Genomic DNA, 17,893 nt, shown 5'->3' with positions numbered 1-17,893 from the left:
AACGAAATAAAGTCCAGTCTAGTACCCTCTCAAGACATGTGCTTTCTGGGTGTGAGACTGAATACAGCAGCCCAGATGGCCTTTCTAACCCCGGACAAACAAAAGAATCTTTCCAGTTACTTCCATCAATTATCTCTTCAGTCCGGGCTGACTGCAAGGACAGTCCTTCAAGCCTTAGGGTTCATGGCATCTTGTATTCTGGTGCTTCCCAATGCCAAACTGCATATGAGGAAGCTACAATGGTATCTCAAAAATCTATGGACACAGCACTGCCAGGATTTGGACACTGTCATTCAAATAATACCTTGCATTCAAAAGGAATTTTTGTGGTGGGCTCAGGAATGTCACCTAAACAAGGGACTCTCTGTGACCCGGCCAGAGGCAAGTCAGATTCTAACGACAGATGCCTCAGACATTGCTTGGGGAGCTCATCTAGATGGAAAGTGGATACAAGACAAGTGGCCTGCCAGACTACAGCATCTACATATCAACATGAAAGAGATGTTAGCAGTCCAGTTTGCATTAATGGCTTTCAAGGAGTTACTTCTTCCAGGGCAGGTGTTGATTCTAACAGACAACACAACTGTCATGTGGTACATCAACAAACAAGGGGGAACACATTCTTACCCATTGTGCAGGCAAGCAATGATTTTATGGGAGACTGCGCTCAGCTTGCAACTAACTCTTCAGGCAAGGTTTCTGCCGGGAGCACAGAACTCCTTAGCAGATGTGTTAAGCAGGCAAATCATGGATCCCCACGAGTGGAAACTGGATCTTCATGTATTTCAAATATTGACAGTGTCATGGGGAACTCCAGACATAGATCTGTTCGCTTCTCCACTAAACCACCAGCTGCCAAAGTTTTGCACGAAGGGATTTCATCACACAGCTTGGAAAGTGGATGCTCTTTCTTTCAGTTGGAAAAATCTTCATGTGTATGCTTTTCCACCTCTGCCTCTTCTCCCAAAGGTGCTTCTAAAGGTCAGACAAGACAAGCCAAGGATGATTTTAATAGCTCCAGATTGGCCTCGGCAGCACTGGTACCCATTACTGAGGAGTCTGGTAAGGAAGCCTCCATGGCCTTTACCCTTGATTCCACACCTATTATCTCAGAGGGACGGTCATCTGCTCAATGTCAAGCTTCAAACTCTTCATCTAACTGCCTGGCATATTCTGTTTTGAAAGACAGCAGGTCTCAACTTCCTCAACAGGTTTTAAATGTGATTATGGAAGCCAGAAGACCTAGTACAAGGAAGGTGTATGCAGAAAAATGGAAGAGATTTTTATTTTGGACTGCAGCACAGAATTTGGAGATTTCGGAGCCTAATTTGAGTGCGGCTCTTCAATATCTTACTGAGTTATTGGACAAAGGTTTGTCTTTCTCTTCCATTAAGATTCATGCTGCAGCAATTTCAGCTCACTATGATTGTGACCCACCATTGTTTTCACATCCTTTATTCAAGCAATTTCTTAGAGGGGCAAAGAATATAAGACCCCCACGTAGAGCTCCTACTCCTGCTTGGGATCTCAATTTTGTGTTGGAGAAACTTACTCTACAACCTTTTGAGCCTGCAGCTACTGCTGACCTGAAATACTTGTCATGGAAGACTGCTTTTTTGTTGGCCATTACTTCTGCAAGAAGGGTTTCTGAGTTACAGGCCCTTATGGCGGTTGAGCCTTTTTTGATCTTTCATAAGGATAGGGTATCATTACGTACTAATCCTTCCTTTATGCCTAAGGTGGTTTCTAGTGTGGCTTTAAACCAAACTATTCATTTGCCTACTTTCTATGCAGATCCCCAAAATAAAGGGGAAAAGATTTTGCACACTTTAGATGTACACAGGCAATTGCGTTATTATTTAAGCAGGACTAAGGATTTTAGAAAGTCTCAGCAGTTGTTTGTTTCTTTTGCTTTGAGTTTGCAGGGCAAGCCTGTGTCAAAACAAACTATTTCTAGGTGGATTGGGTTTTGCATTGCATTTTGTTATTCCCATCATGGCAAAGAGATTCCAACTGGGATTAGGCCTCATTCCACTAGGGCTACTGCCACTTCAACAGCATTTCTAAGGGGGGTGGCAACTAAGGATATTTTGGAGGCAGCTACTTGGAGTTCAGTGCATACTTTCTCTAAGCATTACCACCTTCCTCTCTACTCTAAGTCTAGGGCTGGTTTTGCCACAGCTATTTTGCAAGGCATGTTATCAGCTCCTGCTTCCTTATGATTTGCCAGCCTCCCTTACCTCTGCTTTGGGATTCTACCCAATAGTTAGGACTGCAGCAATGTGGAATGAAGAACATAGTACAGTTTTGTACCTACCATAAATGTAGATGTTCGAGGATCCACATTGCTGCAGTCCAATTTACCCTCCCTCCTTCCCCTCTATGTTTAGGGGTGGTTGTGTAGGTGAGATTATATTCTGGTACCTTTGTATATATTGTATATGTTTTTGGTGCAGGTATGTTTGGTGTGTTTTGGTTTTGGCCTTGTCTTTTTAGGGTCTTCTGACATCTGGGGCAAGAAAAGACTGAGGATATGACGTCGGTCATGCGCATTAGTACCCTGACGTACTGACGTCAGTCTAATGCGCCGTGACCGACGTCAGCCATATACTTTGGTATTCGGGCCGACTGGACAGCGGACTACCCAATAGTTAGGACTGCAGCAATGTGGATCCTCGAACATCTACATTTATGGTAGGTACAAAACTGTACTTTTCTCTCCCCCCCCCCCCTCCGTATCATCCCATTGCAATCAGCAAGGCTTGCAATCGGTCTCTCTTGTGGTGGCTCCATTCTCCGGACCTCCACAGGGGCCGCCCCTTTTGTGCACTTCCCCCTCTCGCCACGGTTACCACGGACGCTTCCCGCCTTGGGGGGGGGGCATTTTGTGGGCCGGACGGTCCAAGGCACGTGGAGCGTTTCAGAGACCTCCCTGCATATCAGTGTTCTGGAAATGAGGGCGGTGCTCTTGGCGTTGCAAGCACTTCAGGCCCTCCTTCCCCTGGGAACAATTGCGATTCAATCAGACAACATGTCGGTGGTCTGGTACATCAACAAACAGGGGGGAACCAGGTCTTACCCTTTATGTCGAGAAGCCATGAGAGTGTGGGAATGGGCGAACTCCACCAACCGCTTTCTCATCGCAACGCATATTCCGGGTCGGACCGACATCCTACCGGACAAGCTCAGTCGCACCATTCTCTCCCCGTACGAGTGGTCTCTAAATTCTCAAGTAGCGAAACGTATCTTCGCACACTGGGGGACTCCCTGTTGCGATCTCTTTGCTTCTCCTTTAAACTCCAAGTGCGACAGTTTTTTCGCTCTAATCCCCCCTCCAGGGGATTCTCCGAGAGACACTCTGGTGCATGCTTGGCCTCCCGGTCTTCTTTACGCATACCCCCCTCTACCTCTGATGCTACAAGTACTTCAGAAAGCCTCTCGGTTGGGGTGCAGAATGATCCTCATTGCCCCTTTCTGGCCTCGACAGATCTGGTTCCCTTACCTAAGGCCTCATTCAGTGAATCCACCTTGGATTCTAGATCCCATTCCGGATCTGATATCACACCCGTCGAACCTGCCAATTCCGAACCTGGACAACCTGAAGTTGGCTGCTCCAGTTCCACTCCTCATCAGTACTCCCGGTATCTCGTCCCCAGTTAAGGCCATTCCGGTAGCGGCCCACAAGCCCTCTACCAGAAAAATTTACCGCAGTAAATGGAAGCGTTTCTCCATTTGGGCAGAGCGGCAAGGCCTAGATCCTTTCACGGTTCCCCTTCCTTTGGTTCTAGATTTCCTTACTACTCTCTTTAATGATGGCGCCAGTAGTTCCACGGTCAAAGTTCAGCTGGCAGCCATATCTCATTACCATGTTGGACACGATTCAGGTCTCTTATGTCGGCCAAGTTATGCAAAACCTTCCTAAAAGGCACCTTTTTGCTCAAACCCCCTGTCAAAGAAACGGTTCCCCCGTGGGATCTTTCCTTGGTACTTCAGGCCTTGACCACTCCCCCCTTCGAACCTGCGGCCACAGTCGATCTTAAATACTTGTCCTTTAAGACTGCTTTTTTGGTAGTCATTACTTCGGCTAAGAGAGTTTCAGAGCTTCAGGCCCTATCCATGAAAACCGCCTTATTTGATTTTTCATTCGGACCGGGTGTACCTCAGGATCAATCCCTCCTTTCTTCCTAAAGTAGCTTCGGAAGCTAACATTAATCAGTCCATCAACCTCCCTGTTTTCTTCCCTAAGTATCAAAACAAAGGCGAATACAAGCTGCATTCCTTGGATGTTCACAGGCAGCTTCGTTTTTACCTTCATAGGACAGCTGGTCATAGGCAATCAGACCAGTTGTTCATTTCTTTTGCCAAATTCAATCTGGGTAAACCAATTTCCAAAGTTTCTTTGTCACGCTGGATTTCTCAGTGTATTCTGTTGGCGTACCAAGCCTCTGGGAGGCCCAAGACCGGAGGGAGTCCATGCTCATTCGACCCGGTCTGTCTCTACTTCAGCGGCCTTTAAGTCTAGGGTTCCTCTGGATGACATTTGTTCAGCAGCCACTTGGGCTTCATCTCATACCTTTATTACTCATTACAAGCTGGACGTCACTTCTAGAGGTAGAGCATCTTTGGCTCCTTGGTGCTCGGAATATCCTTCCATGATGGCCACCCAAGATTCAGGTAGCTGGGGACTCTGTCCCACAGGTTGCTGACAAATGAATTCTCCTACTTCAGATTTAGAAGTTATGTACTTACCATAACGTTCCATCTGAGTAGGTGGATTCATTTGTCTGCAACCATCCCGCCCTCCTATCCCCCTGGCCTTGTCAGTTTCCTGCATAGGGTGTGTTACCCTTTGGTTAGGGTAGTTGGTGCAGGGCAAACTCGATCTGAGGTCATGTAGCGAGAGCAGGGCATTATGGGTGAGGGGAGGAGCTAGGAGCTCGGGTCCATAGCTGGATAAACCATGCCAGTTCGGATCCGATATCGGATCCATACCCACAGGTTGCAGACAAATGAATCCACCTACTCAGATGGAACGTTATAGTAAATACATAACTTCTAATTAATGGCCATTAAGATATCCCTTGATTGCAACTTTCCAGCCTTTCCTATAATCCCACTTGCCCATTAGTTCAAAAGGAAATCCTGTATGAGTCAAAATGATTGTTCCCCTCCTTCTGGCACCATTGTCTTCTTGAACCACAAAACCTCTTTTGACAAATTTTGCATGTTCTTCATGGGTTTAATGGGTCTCTGAAGTGCAACTAAAGAAGGCCCCCCCCCCCCTCATTTTTACAAAACCGTTTTTTTCTCTCACTTTTCCCTGGATTTGTCAGTCTTAACATTCCAACTCAGCATTGCTAATTCTTCCATTTGCATTATTTTTAGAATGTGTTTTGCATTGCTTCTGCTATACCCTTAGCAGTCTTACTCCTAGCACTGCATTCCCAGTCTTTCCCAGGGATTCATAAACACTCCCATGAGTGAACCCTACTACCCCAGTCTCTTATCACAATTTTTTACTGCACTGGATTTCTGCTGTGCAGTTTTAAGTTGATTCAGTAGCTAGAATTTGTAGGTAAAATAACATAGAACATAAATAGTTTTAAGAGAATACATTTGGTAGAACTGGGTACAACCAAAATTGCTTCCAAGGCATGGGTAAACTGTTCCCAGATTAGGCTTCGTAGACTCTGCCATGACTGAGCACAATTTGTTAAATACACAGACTCTTTATCACAAAGAAGTGCTATGATTCCTCCATCCTCCCACTCCAGTGGCATCTTCCTTTTGAAATAAATGCAAATAATTCTTCCCACTCTTCCCAAGAATGATAGCAGGAATGGGACCCGACTACCTGGCTTGACCGCTGTTTACTGGATGAAGTTACTTAAGTCCCAAGGTATGTTTTGTAGCATGTGGTACTCTTAACACAACTGTTCAAGCCACTTGCTTGTTAAATGCACAGAGCATGGATAATTATTCCCCTCTGAGAAACCTGCCAATCCTGGCTCAGAGGAAAGGACATCTCTGCTCATTTCCTTAGTACTTCCCACTTTTTGAAGTACTTTCCACTTTTTGATAAGTGGGAAGAATTTACTCCATCTGCTCTCTTGGTGATGTGTGGGCTTTTGGTTCTGCAAAGATGCACGTTCATCATGCTCCTCCTCTGATTAAATTAGGATGGATCTGGGCCCCTTCAGCCACTTTTGGGGGTCTTTAGGGTCATCTGGTTTTGTGCCCTTAGGGAAAATGTGCTTGCATATAGCCAGATTGAGTAACTTTACTCACGTGTCCATGTGTCCCATCATTTTTTTTATTGGGAGGGGAAGGCTGCCTTTTTCATTTGAGTGGTTATAGAGTAGTCCTGGTCAGTATACACTGATGGAGCCACATAGCCATCGTGTCCCTGGTTTTCATAATGAAGAAAGCGTCTGCTCTTTCTGCTTGAAGGTTTTGAATCTGGCTATAATTTGACTTTGAGGACGAATGGTTGCTTGGGGTCTAGGAAGTCCTCTGTGCTGTCCTGATTTTTACATCCACCTCAGGGATTGCAGTCCACTCATTCAAAGTCTTCACTAGATGTTCACAACTCCTCCTCTCCATTCTCTCAAGCACTCCTTTTAGGTGAATATTTTTCTTCTTGCCATGTCTTGTTGATCTTCCATTAGTTCATCTGTTAGTTTGAGTCTGACTTCTAAGGCTTTAATTCAGTCTCCGTCGCACTGTCTAGTGGATTTTGACTTGTATAGCATTGGCATGTTTAAGATAGTTTCTATCTGTTGCGTTTTCTAACTAGTTTCTTCTGTGTATTTCAACAGAAAAGTGTTTGTGTTTATTTTCCCCTTAACATGTGGGAGAGTAATAGCAGCACCACTGGCCCCCTCAACATTGTCAGTCTGTGCTGCCATAATCTCCGATCCATCAAACACTAGTGAGGCAGGATTGAGCTTCTTTCTCCGTGATTATTCTCGTCCTTACCACTTACAGACTGACAGTATATGGGTACTGATATCTATAGTATTTACTTTTCTTTTTTATGAGATGATGATGATGGAGCTGTCTTTTAACACTTTTAATCTTATTGCTTAGCAGACCAGTGACTGTGAACCTGTCAAGCATTATGGAAGCAAACTGTTGAGTTCAAACTGTTCACTATATTCTTGTATGCATTTTATGTGATACCTCACAAACTGAATCTACTACTCCAGTGAGCTGCCTACTGTTGTCATATATTCCTGGAAAGGTCTTGACCAAACGGTTCACTCACTGCTTCTAGAAATTTAGCCGTAACACTAATTTTTGTCAGAGTACCATTTTCTTTAAGTTTACAGTATTAATTGTGTCACCAGATACTTTGAGTGCATAGTCCTTGATGTATTTGCAGTTTTGTAATAGATTTTTCTGCTTTCAGTACTTTTTATTTGTTTTTAATACAGATGGCTTCTGTCACAAGTTCGAGTACAGCAGCATCAAATCCTGAAAGTATGACCGCATCCACTAAAGCTCTCTTTCCTAGTGCAGCGCAGGTGTGTAAGAATTTGACAGTCTTGATTTTATCTATGAATTTAAGGATGAATATTTTAATAAGCTTTGGAGAATGTTTGATTAAAGCTGACATAGTTTATTTTTGGTGATTGGGATGCACATCTCATGTTAAGCTCATGTTAATTTGCATTATTGCAGAGTGTATGTTTGTTTTTGTTTTATTTGTTTGCGAGTTTGTTGCTGACTAAGTATCAATATGTCTGCATTACTGGAGAATAAACAGCAGGGGTACAGTTTTCTTTATTTTTCCTTTGAAAAGTAAGTGTTATGAAGTTGATAAATCACAATTTATTTATTCTTTTGTGAAAATGGTAGATGGCCTGATCCCTAAGGACTACTTTGTCTACATCTGGTGAAGCAGAGAAGCAAATGAAAACTGTGTATTAAGTATATAAATGCAATCCTCTCAAAAAAAAAAGTCACTCAGTAATCATGTGTTTTCACGTGGCAACATGAGAAACACTAGAAGGAACTATTTAAATTTTTTTTTTTTTGCGACTGAATATCATAGCGAATCATTAACTCCACTTTTTGGGGACCTTGCTATGTTGTACCTTGTGGAAGCGAGCACTGGGGTGAAGCATGGGAGTGTTGTGTGGGTGCTGCTTTAGACAGGTTGCAGGCTTTTGTAGACTAAGGTAAAAATGTGAATTTTTAAGCAATAGCACCAAAGGTGAATTGCTGTCTTGATCTCCTGAGGAGATCAAAGTAGAATGAAGCATGACTTCCATGATAGCTGCACATTAAGTAACTGCTTAATGCTGGCTCTCAGTCTAAAAAACAGAAACTTTGCACAGAAAGCCAGGGGACCTAGATTTCTGGGTAAATTTCAGTAACTGACTAGTAAGTGCATCTACTAAACTGCCTGGGGTGCACAGTAAACGAAAAGAAGTCAAAACTAGTACCCTCACAAAAAAATGACATTCCTGGGTGCCAGCTTGAATACAACAACCCAGAAGGCTTATCTTATGCCAGACAAGCAACTACAACTGACTCAATATTTCAAGACAATGGCAACAAAGACCCAATTAACTGCAAGAAAAATTCTGCAGGCTTTGGGCTTCATGGCATCTTGCATACTAATACCATTTGCAAAGCTGCATATGAGGAAATTACAATGGTACCTAAAAAGCTTATGGTCTCAGCACAGCCACAGCTTGGACACAATGATATCTCTCATTCCCTGCCTACAACAGGAATTTCTATGGTGGTCACAGGCATGTCACCTCAACAAGGGTCAGCCTTTCACCTTGCCCCCAGCCAGGCAGACTATCACAACAGATGCTTCAGACTACGCCTGGGGGGCACACATGGCAGGACAATGCATTCAAGGCCTATGGACTGCAGATCAAAGAAATCTGCAATTAAATCAAAAAGAGATGCTAGCTGTACAGAAAGCTCTGACAGCCTTCAAGGATCTGTTACATCCAGGACAACTTGCAATAAAGACTAACAACACCACAGTAATGTGGTACATAAACAAGGAGGTACACATTCCTACCCTCTATGCAGGCAAGCAATGATCTTATGGAACACAGCTCTGGCCTACCAAGTCCAGTTACAAGCTCAATTCCTGCCAGGACAGAAGAACACATTGGCAGACGACCTCAGCAGAAACATCAAAGATCCCCACGAGTGGAAACTAGATCCACAAATATTTGCAATGATAACTCAAAAATGGGGCCTTCCAAACATAGACCTGTTTGCCAGTCCTCAAAACTACCAACTGACAAAATTTTGTACAAGGACATTCCACCATCAAGCTTGGAAAGTGGACTCTCTCTCTTTCAGTTGGAAAAACCTGACATATGCCTTCCCTCCGTTACCTCTCCTCACAAAGGTTCTTTTGAAGGTCAAAAAGGAGAGACCACGACTGATTCTCATAGCCCCAGACTGGCCACGCCAGCACTGGTACCCGCTGTTGAAAAATATGGCCCACAGCCCACCATGGATATTGCCTCAAATACCCCATTTGCTCACACAACAAAACAAACAGATTCTTCACAGCCAGCTCAAAACTTTAAATCTGGCTGGATGGCAAATCAACTAAACATCCAACCAGCTCCTCTTTCACAAGCAGTTCTGGATGCTATTCTGGAAGCCAGGAGGCCAAGCACCAGGAAGGCTTATTCGGACAAATGGAAAAGGTTTTGTGCTTGGAACCAAGCTAAAGGCCAAGACACAATTCAGCCTCACATGCCTCACATTCTACAGTATTTAGCTGAGATGTTGCACAAAGGACTTTCCTTTTCCTCAATTAAAATCCATGCTTCAGCTATTTCAGCTCACTACAACACGGATCCACCTTTATTTTCACATCCTCTTCTAAGGCAGTTCCTCAGAGGGGCAAAAACATTAGACCACCCAGGAGAGCTCCTACACCAACATGGGACCTCAACTTTGTTCTGGAAAAACTAACGCTACCTCCCTTTGAACGAGTTTTCTCTGCAGATCTTCAGTTCCTATCATGGAAGACTGCCCTGCTCCTAGCAATAACTTCAGCTAGGAGAGTCTCAGAGCTACAGGCACTAATGGCAGTGGAACCTTTCCTCATTTTTCATCAAGACAGAGTTTCTCTACGAACTAATCCTTCCTTTATGCCTAAGGTGGTTTCCAGTGTAGCTTTAAATCAAACCATCCACTTACCCACCTTCTTCCCCAATCCACAGAACAAAGGTGAGAGACTCCTGCATTCCTTGGACATTCACAGGCAGCTTCGTTACTACTTGGACAAAACTAAGGCTTTCAGAAAAACTGACCAGCTCTTTGTATCCTATGCTACAGCTTCTCAAGGGAAGGCTATATCTAAGCAAACCATTTCTAAATGGATAGGTCATTGCATACGTTTCTGCTATACCCATCATGGGAAACCAGTTCCTGCTACCATTAGATCCCACTCTACCAGGGCAACAGCTACCTCTACAGCCTTTCTCAGGGGGGTTCCAACCAAGGAAATTTTAGAAGCTGCAACTTGGAGTTCAGTACACACCTTTACCAAACACTATCACTTACCTCTTTAAGTCCAGGGCGGGCTTCGCCACTGCAGTTCTGCAGGGCCTTATTGCCTCCACTAACCCTCTATACCACCTCCCCCCTACCTTAGCTTTGGGATTCAACCCAAGTGTGATGACTGCAGCAGGGTAACACGATGAACATAGTACAGTTTTGTACCTACCATAAATGTAGATGTTCGAGTGTTCACCCTGCTGCAGTCCAGGTTACCCTCCCTCCATCCCCTCTGATCTACTGGCAAAATCTCTTCTTTGCCTTACTGATGTATTTGCTTATAGCTGAAGGGATTTTGTGTTTGTGCAGTGTTCACTCCATTTGGTGCTAATTCTGACCTTTTTGGGGGCACCTGACATCTGGGGCAAGAAAAACTGAAGAAAATGGCGTTGGTTACATTATATATACCCCTGGCGTACTGACGTCAGGGAAGAGTCGACAGCAACTGACGCCGGACCAAGACTTTGGAATTCCGGTCGACTGCGGGGACCGCCTGACGACAGGATAACCCCAAGTGTGATGACTGCAGCAGGGTGAACACTCGAACATCTACATTTATGGTAGGTACAAAACTGTACTTTGTGCAATTGCTTACCATACATGTAGGTGTTAGGTTGTCTTCACTGTTGCCATAATTATTTTCTTGCCCTTCTTTTTCTTTTGCTGTCCTTCATGGTGGGCACAAGTCTCCCTCCTGCTGCTATGACCCTACTCCTAAACCTAATTAAATCTCCTTTGCTGATTTCCCCTTGTGAAGGGGACAGCTCTGGGTAGGTCAATGCTGTTGGATACCCTGGACATTGAGAGTCTGCTCATGGGTCAAAAAAGACCCAACGAAGTGGCAGTGGCCAGTAACCTATTATACTCAGTGCCCTAATATCAGAAGGGAGGATGTCTGCCAGGCCTGGGAGAAGGGAACAAGAGCCGGCCTTGGGCTTCCAAAGACAGGAAATCCCAAGAGTAGATTCTGCAACAGTGAAAATGCTGAAAGGTTATTTGTATGGTAAGTAGTTCCACGAGTGTGCTGTGCTGCCTCCGAAAGTGTACGACTGTAGTCAGTGTAAGAGATCTAATAATATATCCTCACTTGACATGCTGAAATTGGCAGGGTGAATGATATGGTACGTGTACCCTCCAAGCCGTTATTATCTAAGAACTTTTTACAAATTGTCAAGGAAGCAAGAACACCCAGTTGTCAAAGTCATAGGTTTCAAAATGACTAAGATACTCAGGTGCGTCCATTACCTGATTTGAAGGGATACTTTGGAGCTATGCAGTTAAGCTTCCTATACATAAATAGAAGACTGTAAATCATAGTGGAAAGGGATATTGATGCTGCTGATAATGAAATAGGGGCGGGTGAGAAGAAGATTTTGGATGCAGGTCTGAGAATAGCAATAACCATGCAGAAAATTATATTCATCAAGTGGCAGAAAGTGTTCGATAAACTAGGCCAACACAGGAATGGAGAAAGGAGATTTTGCCTGTTGGGATGACTACAAGTAGGTGCTTATGAAACTGCACAACTAACAGCCAGTCAGAGGAGGCTAGAAAAGCTTGGGAAGAGAGACTGCAAAGGTAGTAACCTAAAGAAGCAAAGGGAAGACATCCATGTGGCTCCCAAGTATGCAACAAAGTCCTGAAGGTTTAGCACTTTTGCTTGGAAGTGCTTGCATAGCTGTTTTTCTTTGTCTTTAGAGATTTTTTTCCTTGGGTAAACAACAAATACTTGAAGTGGTGGGAAATGGGGAATTGAGATTGTTTTTTTTTTGGGGGGGGGGTGTATAACAAGTTGGCAGATTTAACAAATTCCCCACAGAGTACTTTGTCAAACATTTTGGGGGTTTAAATGGTTGTAATGAAGAAAAGTATCCTTTTGGCGTAGGACACAAATTTGAACTGCCAAAACATAGTAAGGCATTACTTAATTTAATGCTATCGGTTACCAAAATAGCAATTGCTAAAAATGGAGATGAAAGTCTAAACCAGATGTAATGAAGTACTGAACATTGTAAATGAGATAAAAGATCTGGACATTAGATCTTTAGAAAAGAGAAGGAGCAAGTAGCATAGAAAGAAGTGGAATTTGTGGGAACAATACATGCAGAAATGTTCAGGAGATGGAGTGAGATTTAAGGGAAGGCAGGGGTTGAGCAACAAGTGTAACTTTGGTTTGATGTGCAACTTTGATTGTTAAAAAGAGAGGAATGTATACTGCATGAAAATAATGAAGATGTCAGTTTTTTTTTTGTTAATGTATGTGTACCCATAGGTTTACCATCACCGTCTTGAAGTCCACAGTTTTGGAAATCATAATCCCAAAATCATAATATCAAAAGACCAAGGCTCTGAAGACCACAATAACAGACTCCTGGTATTGCACCATTGCACCCCTGTAGGACCCATGTTGTCCCTCATTTCTGGGTTCATGCTGGTAGAACGATTCCTTATTTGAGATTTTTAGACGTTGTGGTCAAAGGGGGAATTTTACCAGCAAAAGCAGGGCATGCTATGGGGGCAGGTTATTCCCCCATTTTTGCTTACTTGGCTTTATGGGTCTGGTATCATAAATATATCTCTAACTTGACATGCATCCGCTGTTGGACTTTGTACACAAGATTTTTTGGTGACATTTGCATCTTGTGGAAGGGGACTGAGGAGGAGCTTTAAAAAAAATTGTAGAATTTATTACTTCTACTTAGCCCTTTTTGAAATTACCCATTATTTTCCAGCTAAGAAATGCAGTTTCTAGATGTGACTATTATGAAAAAAAAAAAAAAAGACTAAAACTTACTCCAGTAATGTACAGGAAACATTTATTTCTCTAATTCCTGTCTCCACTGCACAAGCAACCATCCATACATACAGAAAAAAAAGTCTTGTCAAAGAACAGTTTGTTAGGCCAGGATGTTATTAAATTATGAGACATTTAAAGTTTAACTAACATATTTCTGAAGAGGTTATTCCTTAAAAATGTTAAACGGCATAAGGGATGAAATTATTTGGGGTTAGACCACAATGTTTGTGCTATTACTTGACCAAACAAAAGTGTGTGAATATGCTAACATCGTGGGCCCTTTTAACAACAAGAACTTTGTAAAGGCTATGGTCTGAAATGACAAGTAAGACTTCTGGGTAATTAAGCATATGTTAAACATCAGACTAGAAGATTTTTTCCTCACTTTCCTGAGGTAGGAAGTACACTAGGTGAGAAACCTGTTTTTCTATACAAAAGAGCAAATAACTTCAAAGAGAAGCTGATAAAAAAAAAAGAAAACATTTATGTAAAAAAAGGGATAAACTTAAAAATGTGGCTACTACAGTCAATGTAAGTTTGTAACTAAAGATGAAACCACTGATATGCAGGCATTAGAGCGAACAATAAGAGACGTGACATTTTATAAATGTAGTAAAAGGGTGGCTGGCTAAATGCAGAATCTTCCAATCCCTTTTACATAAAAAAAAAAAAAAATATTATAGAACCGGGAAGGAGGAGACTAATGTTTATAGACTCTCCTGACAATACAACACAGAAGGTTATTTGTTTTGCATCTTGGACGGTGTCCCAGTTGACCCTAGGTTGGTCCTTGAGAGCTTAGAATTGATGTCAGAGAATTTACCTGGCAGCTAGATTTGGATGCAGAAACAACCCTAGGGCTAAATTACATTGTTTCCATTAGCATTGCTTTAAAAATGAGAGCCCTATAGTTGATGTGTTTTAGTAACAGACTGATATTTTTAACTAAGACTTTGCCATTTACAGATCACTGAAAGTAGCTTTTGTTGTCATTTTTACTTTTACATTCTACATTTTTTTTTAACTAGTCGTATTCCGCTGTTTATTTTATTTTTACTTTTATTATCGTTTGTTGACCAGGTTAGTCCCACTAGTCTAGTAGCCTCTCTTCAGGGGAGACCTCAGGTGGTATTTATATTGCCAAGTGAAATTTGGCCAGGGCATCAAGGGAATTTCTACTCTTTTTGATAGGTGCTCTGAGATCTTTTACATTCACCTGAGCTATCGCCAACTCAAGCAGATGGGGCCTCAGTTTAATGTCTCATCAGAAAGGACTGCACACTCAGGAGTGTGCAGCACTCTCCTTGTGTTGCACTGGAGTGTTGGGTGTCAATCTACCTATTATGGGAATAAAACCCTGAACCTTCTGCACCAAAGATGAGTATGCCACCTCTTGTGCCTCTGACACTAGTGCTAAATTATTTTAAGTGATGTAATCAGGTGCCTTTAAATGTCAGTTACCATGAGTGTCAGATGACTTGTTTCTCAATATAAATTTGCGTGTGTTTGCAAATTGTACTTTGATCTGAAGAAGTCCTGTACCTGGTTGAAAGCACTAAAATGAGTAAAACTGAAATTTGTTTCAACGGAGTCGTGCTAGTGGTCCAAGCTTAACAGTTGCACAGTCCACTGCTGCTTTAGATTCACAAGGGAATCATTCATTTGAGGCTACTGAGAAGGATATCCATGGTACTCCTTGGTATCTAAATTTTATCTTTGAAAAACTTAACCTTGCCTGCCACTGATCTCCTGGTGACTCTCAGCTCTGCCTGGAGAATCTCTCGAGTTACTAGAACTTATGTGTAGGAAGCATTTCCTCATTTTCCATGAGGGCAGCCTCTCTGCATAGAAACCCCTCTTTTATGGCCAGAGTAGTATCTGAACATCTGATGTCTGTCATCTGACTTCAACTTGCAGGTTTTCAGAGCCAATGCCGGCCAGTTCCACAAGACTTTAACTTGCTGGACTGCTCCTCCTCTTCCCACAATCCCGTGCTTCCTAATGGATACCTTAGATCAAGTTTGCTGACATTCCAGTCAGCAGTTCGAGCTATGGCTCCACTTTACAGCATATCCTTTGTGTCTTTTTGGCGTTTATTTTCTTCCCCTACCCTTTATAGAGTTTAATGTTGGCTCTTAGTGTAGATAGATTAGATAGGTTTATAGGTGTTAGGGTTTTAAGATTTAAAGTTTTGGTGTTTGTGGTTAGCGGTGTGTTTTTCCTGCCTTAGAGAATTTCTTCTTGTTGTCCCTATTTGCAGACTCTGATGCAATTAGGCCTTATTCCTTTAGGTCCTGAATCCCCCCACAGAACCTTGGTTTCATCACCCTGCTTTCCTCCCTTGGATCCGAGGTGTTTGGGCCTGTCTGTGGTTCAGCCTTCAGTCTGATCTGATGGCTTGACCTTGTTTGGTTTCTACTCCCGCTTTTGTCTTTTGATTCTGGTTGCATTGGAGCCGAGTGGAATTCAGAGCTGTTGCAGTGAGGCTGGTGTTTGAGTCAGGTTCTACGATCCCTGCATTTGTTTTTTCCCTCCCGCTCAGGTTATTGGCCGACAGTCTCGATGTTGGGATGGGAATAGCTTCCTGGATTTGGGTATGTCTCTGGTCTCTCTGGATCTGAGATTGTGGGCTCCAGACTGCCAGCTTTTACCTCCTCTTTCTCTGTTGTGGAGAGCAGGTTCTCCACCAAGGAGAAGGGTTGGATTTCTCTGGATTTGCTGGAGCAGGAAATAAGTATCTGAACTTCCCCAAGCAGTCTGTCACTTGACTTGGAGGAAGGAGAGGGATCCCTTAAGTCATCACGTGACATTGCCTCCTTTGGCTGTCTTTTGGAGCTTCTTTGCCAGCAAGGGGCCTAGCCCTGCAAAACGCCTTCTCTTAAGGAGTCAGTATTTTGTTAAAGGACTTCGTAATGGGCTCATCCACGCCCCGGGTGTTCCCCCTTCCAGATGCACTCATAGGTATAGTGTCTCAGTGGGGCGTGGAAAGAACACAGTAGAGCCCATCCTTAAGAAGCCTAACAGAATTCTTGCTCTACCCAAGGATCAGCCACTCTGGAGTAAGGGTCCAGATGTGGACGCGATTGTGTTGGTGGCTGCCACTAAGAAAGAAATCTCCAAAGAGATGACTTTGGTCAATGCCTGAAATAGTCTCTGGCTTGCAAAAAAATAGGGAAGCACTCTTATGCCTCAGCGACATTTGCTTTAAGGATACTTCACTATTTTTCCACGTGACAAGGCTTCGGCACCATCTTGTGGCAGAGGTGTCTACGAGTATTGAGACAGCAATCTCCAGAGGTTCAGAAGACACTTGAGACTCAGTTGTCTACTGTTCAGTCTATTGCCAATATTTCCATGAGGCTTATTTTGAATACAGCCAGTGGAGCTTCCCAAGCAGCTGGCATTGACATGTGACACCACGCTTGAATATGTGGCTGTGCAGATGTTCTTCGTGTTTCACTGTTGCAGTCATCACATTTGGGTTATCTCTGCCAGGGTAGCCCTCAGCCGGCCTGAATACCAGAGACTTAGTATTTCTCTGTCGGTTGCTGTCGCTTGAAGACTGACATCAGGTCATCAGTGGTATAAAGATAGGCAGCTGATGCCATTACATCTGTCTTTCTTGCCGTGGAGCCCGAAGCAGAAGCAGTTCGCACTGGTGCCGGTCGGCTGCTACCCGAGTTTCGTTTCTGAATTGAAGTTAGTCTTCGAAAGCTAAGTTCCCCATTGGGGATCCTTTTTACTTGCACTAACCAATGTCATAAAAAGTTAATAATTGTCTCACCTGTGGAAAGCAAATACCACTCCGGGACTTCCACTCTTACTGCGTCACTTGTCTAGGCCCAGACCACGACGTCCCTCATTGTCGGTTCTGTGCTTTGTTTAATGCCAGAAATATTCATCATCAGGCCCTTATTGTAGCCAGATATTTCCGATTACAGTCCTCAAATTCCGATATGGCTTCAGTAAGCCATCCGACAGCAGATCTTCAAAAAAAAAAAAACGTAAAGATAAAGACGAGACAGACCGCACAAGACCAAACCTTTCGACTACGCTACCGCCAAGCTGGTCATCAGTCCTCCGGAATTCAGTGAGGTGCTTTCCTGATGCCCACTTCAGTTAATTTGCAGGCCGCTATCGAGACCCTTTCGGGGTCCGGTATGCCGCAGAACTCTTTTGTCTAAGGATGCTGTGGTCGTCTCTACCTTAGATGGGTCCAGAGCCGCTGTGCAGGCACCGACTTCCAAGGAAGTCCTTCGCAACACCAATTCCAGACATAAACCGACGCCTTCTTTCACAGCTACCGTTTTCTAAAACCGAGTTCCTTAGGCCCAGGGGTCGAACCACCCCCAAGAAACTGACTACAGCCATTCTCTGGCGCCTGCTCCCTTGCCTCAGTCACAAATGCTTAAAATGGCAGATGACCTTATCATGCTGATTGGAGGAAGCCCAGCCACTCCCTCAAAAAAAAAAAAAAAAGAGAGAAGAGAGAGCCGTTTCCAGTAGTTTTGTCTGAACAAGAGTCAGATGAATTTGATGCATCTG

General features: G+C 43.5%; 1 protein-coding gene across 1 annotated transcript in view; it reads left to right on the top strand.

Annotated features, from left to right (window-relative positions):
- Positions 1 to 17,893, top strand: part of ZNF207 (zinc finger protein 207) — an 821,234-nt gene that overhangs the window by 587,284 nt on the left and 216,057 nt on the right. The window contains exon 7 of the mRNA XM_044070823.1: positions 7,437 to 7,526. Coding sequence (XP_043926758.1) covers positions 7,437 to 7,526 — 90 coding nt within the window. The remainder of the gene's footprint in view (positions 1 to 7,436; positions 7,527 to 17,893) is intronic.

Source organism: Protopterus annectens, chromosome 4.part1 (assembly GCF_019279795.1).
Source record: "Protopterus annectens isolate FY-2018-M chromosome 4.part1, PAN1.0, whole genome shotgun sequence".
Taxonomy (NCBI): domain Eukaryota; kingdom Metazoa; phylum Chordata; order Ceratodontiformes; family Protopteridae; genus Protopterus; species Protopterus annectens.
The sequence above is the reverse complement of the archived record's forward strand: the minus strand, read 5'-3'. Positions and strand labels throughout refer to the sequence as shown.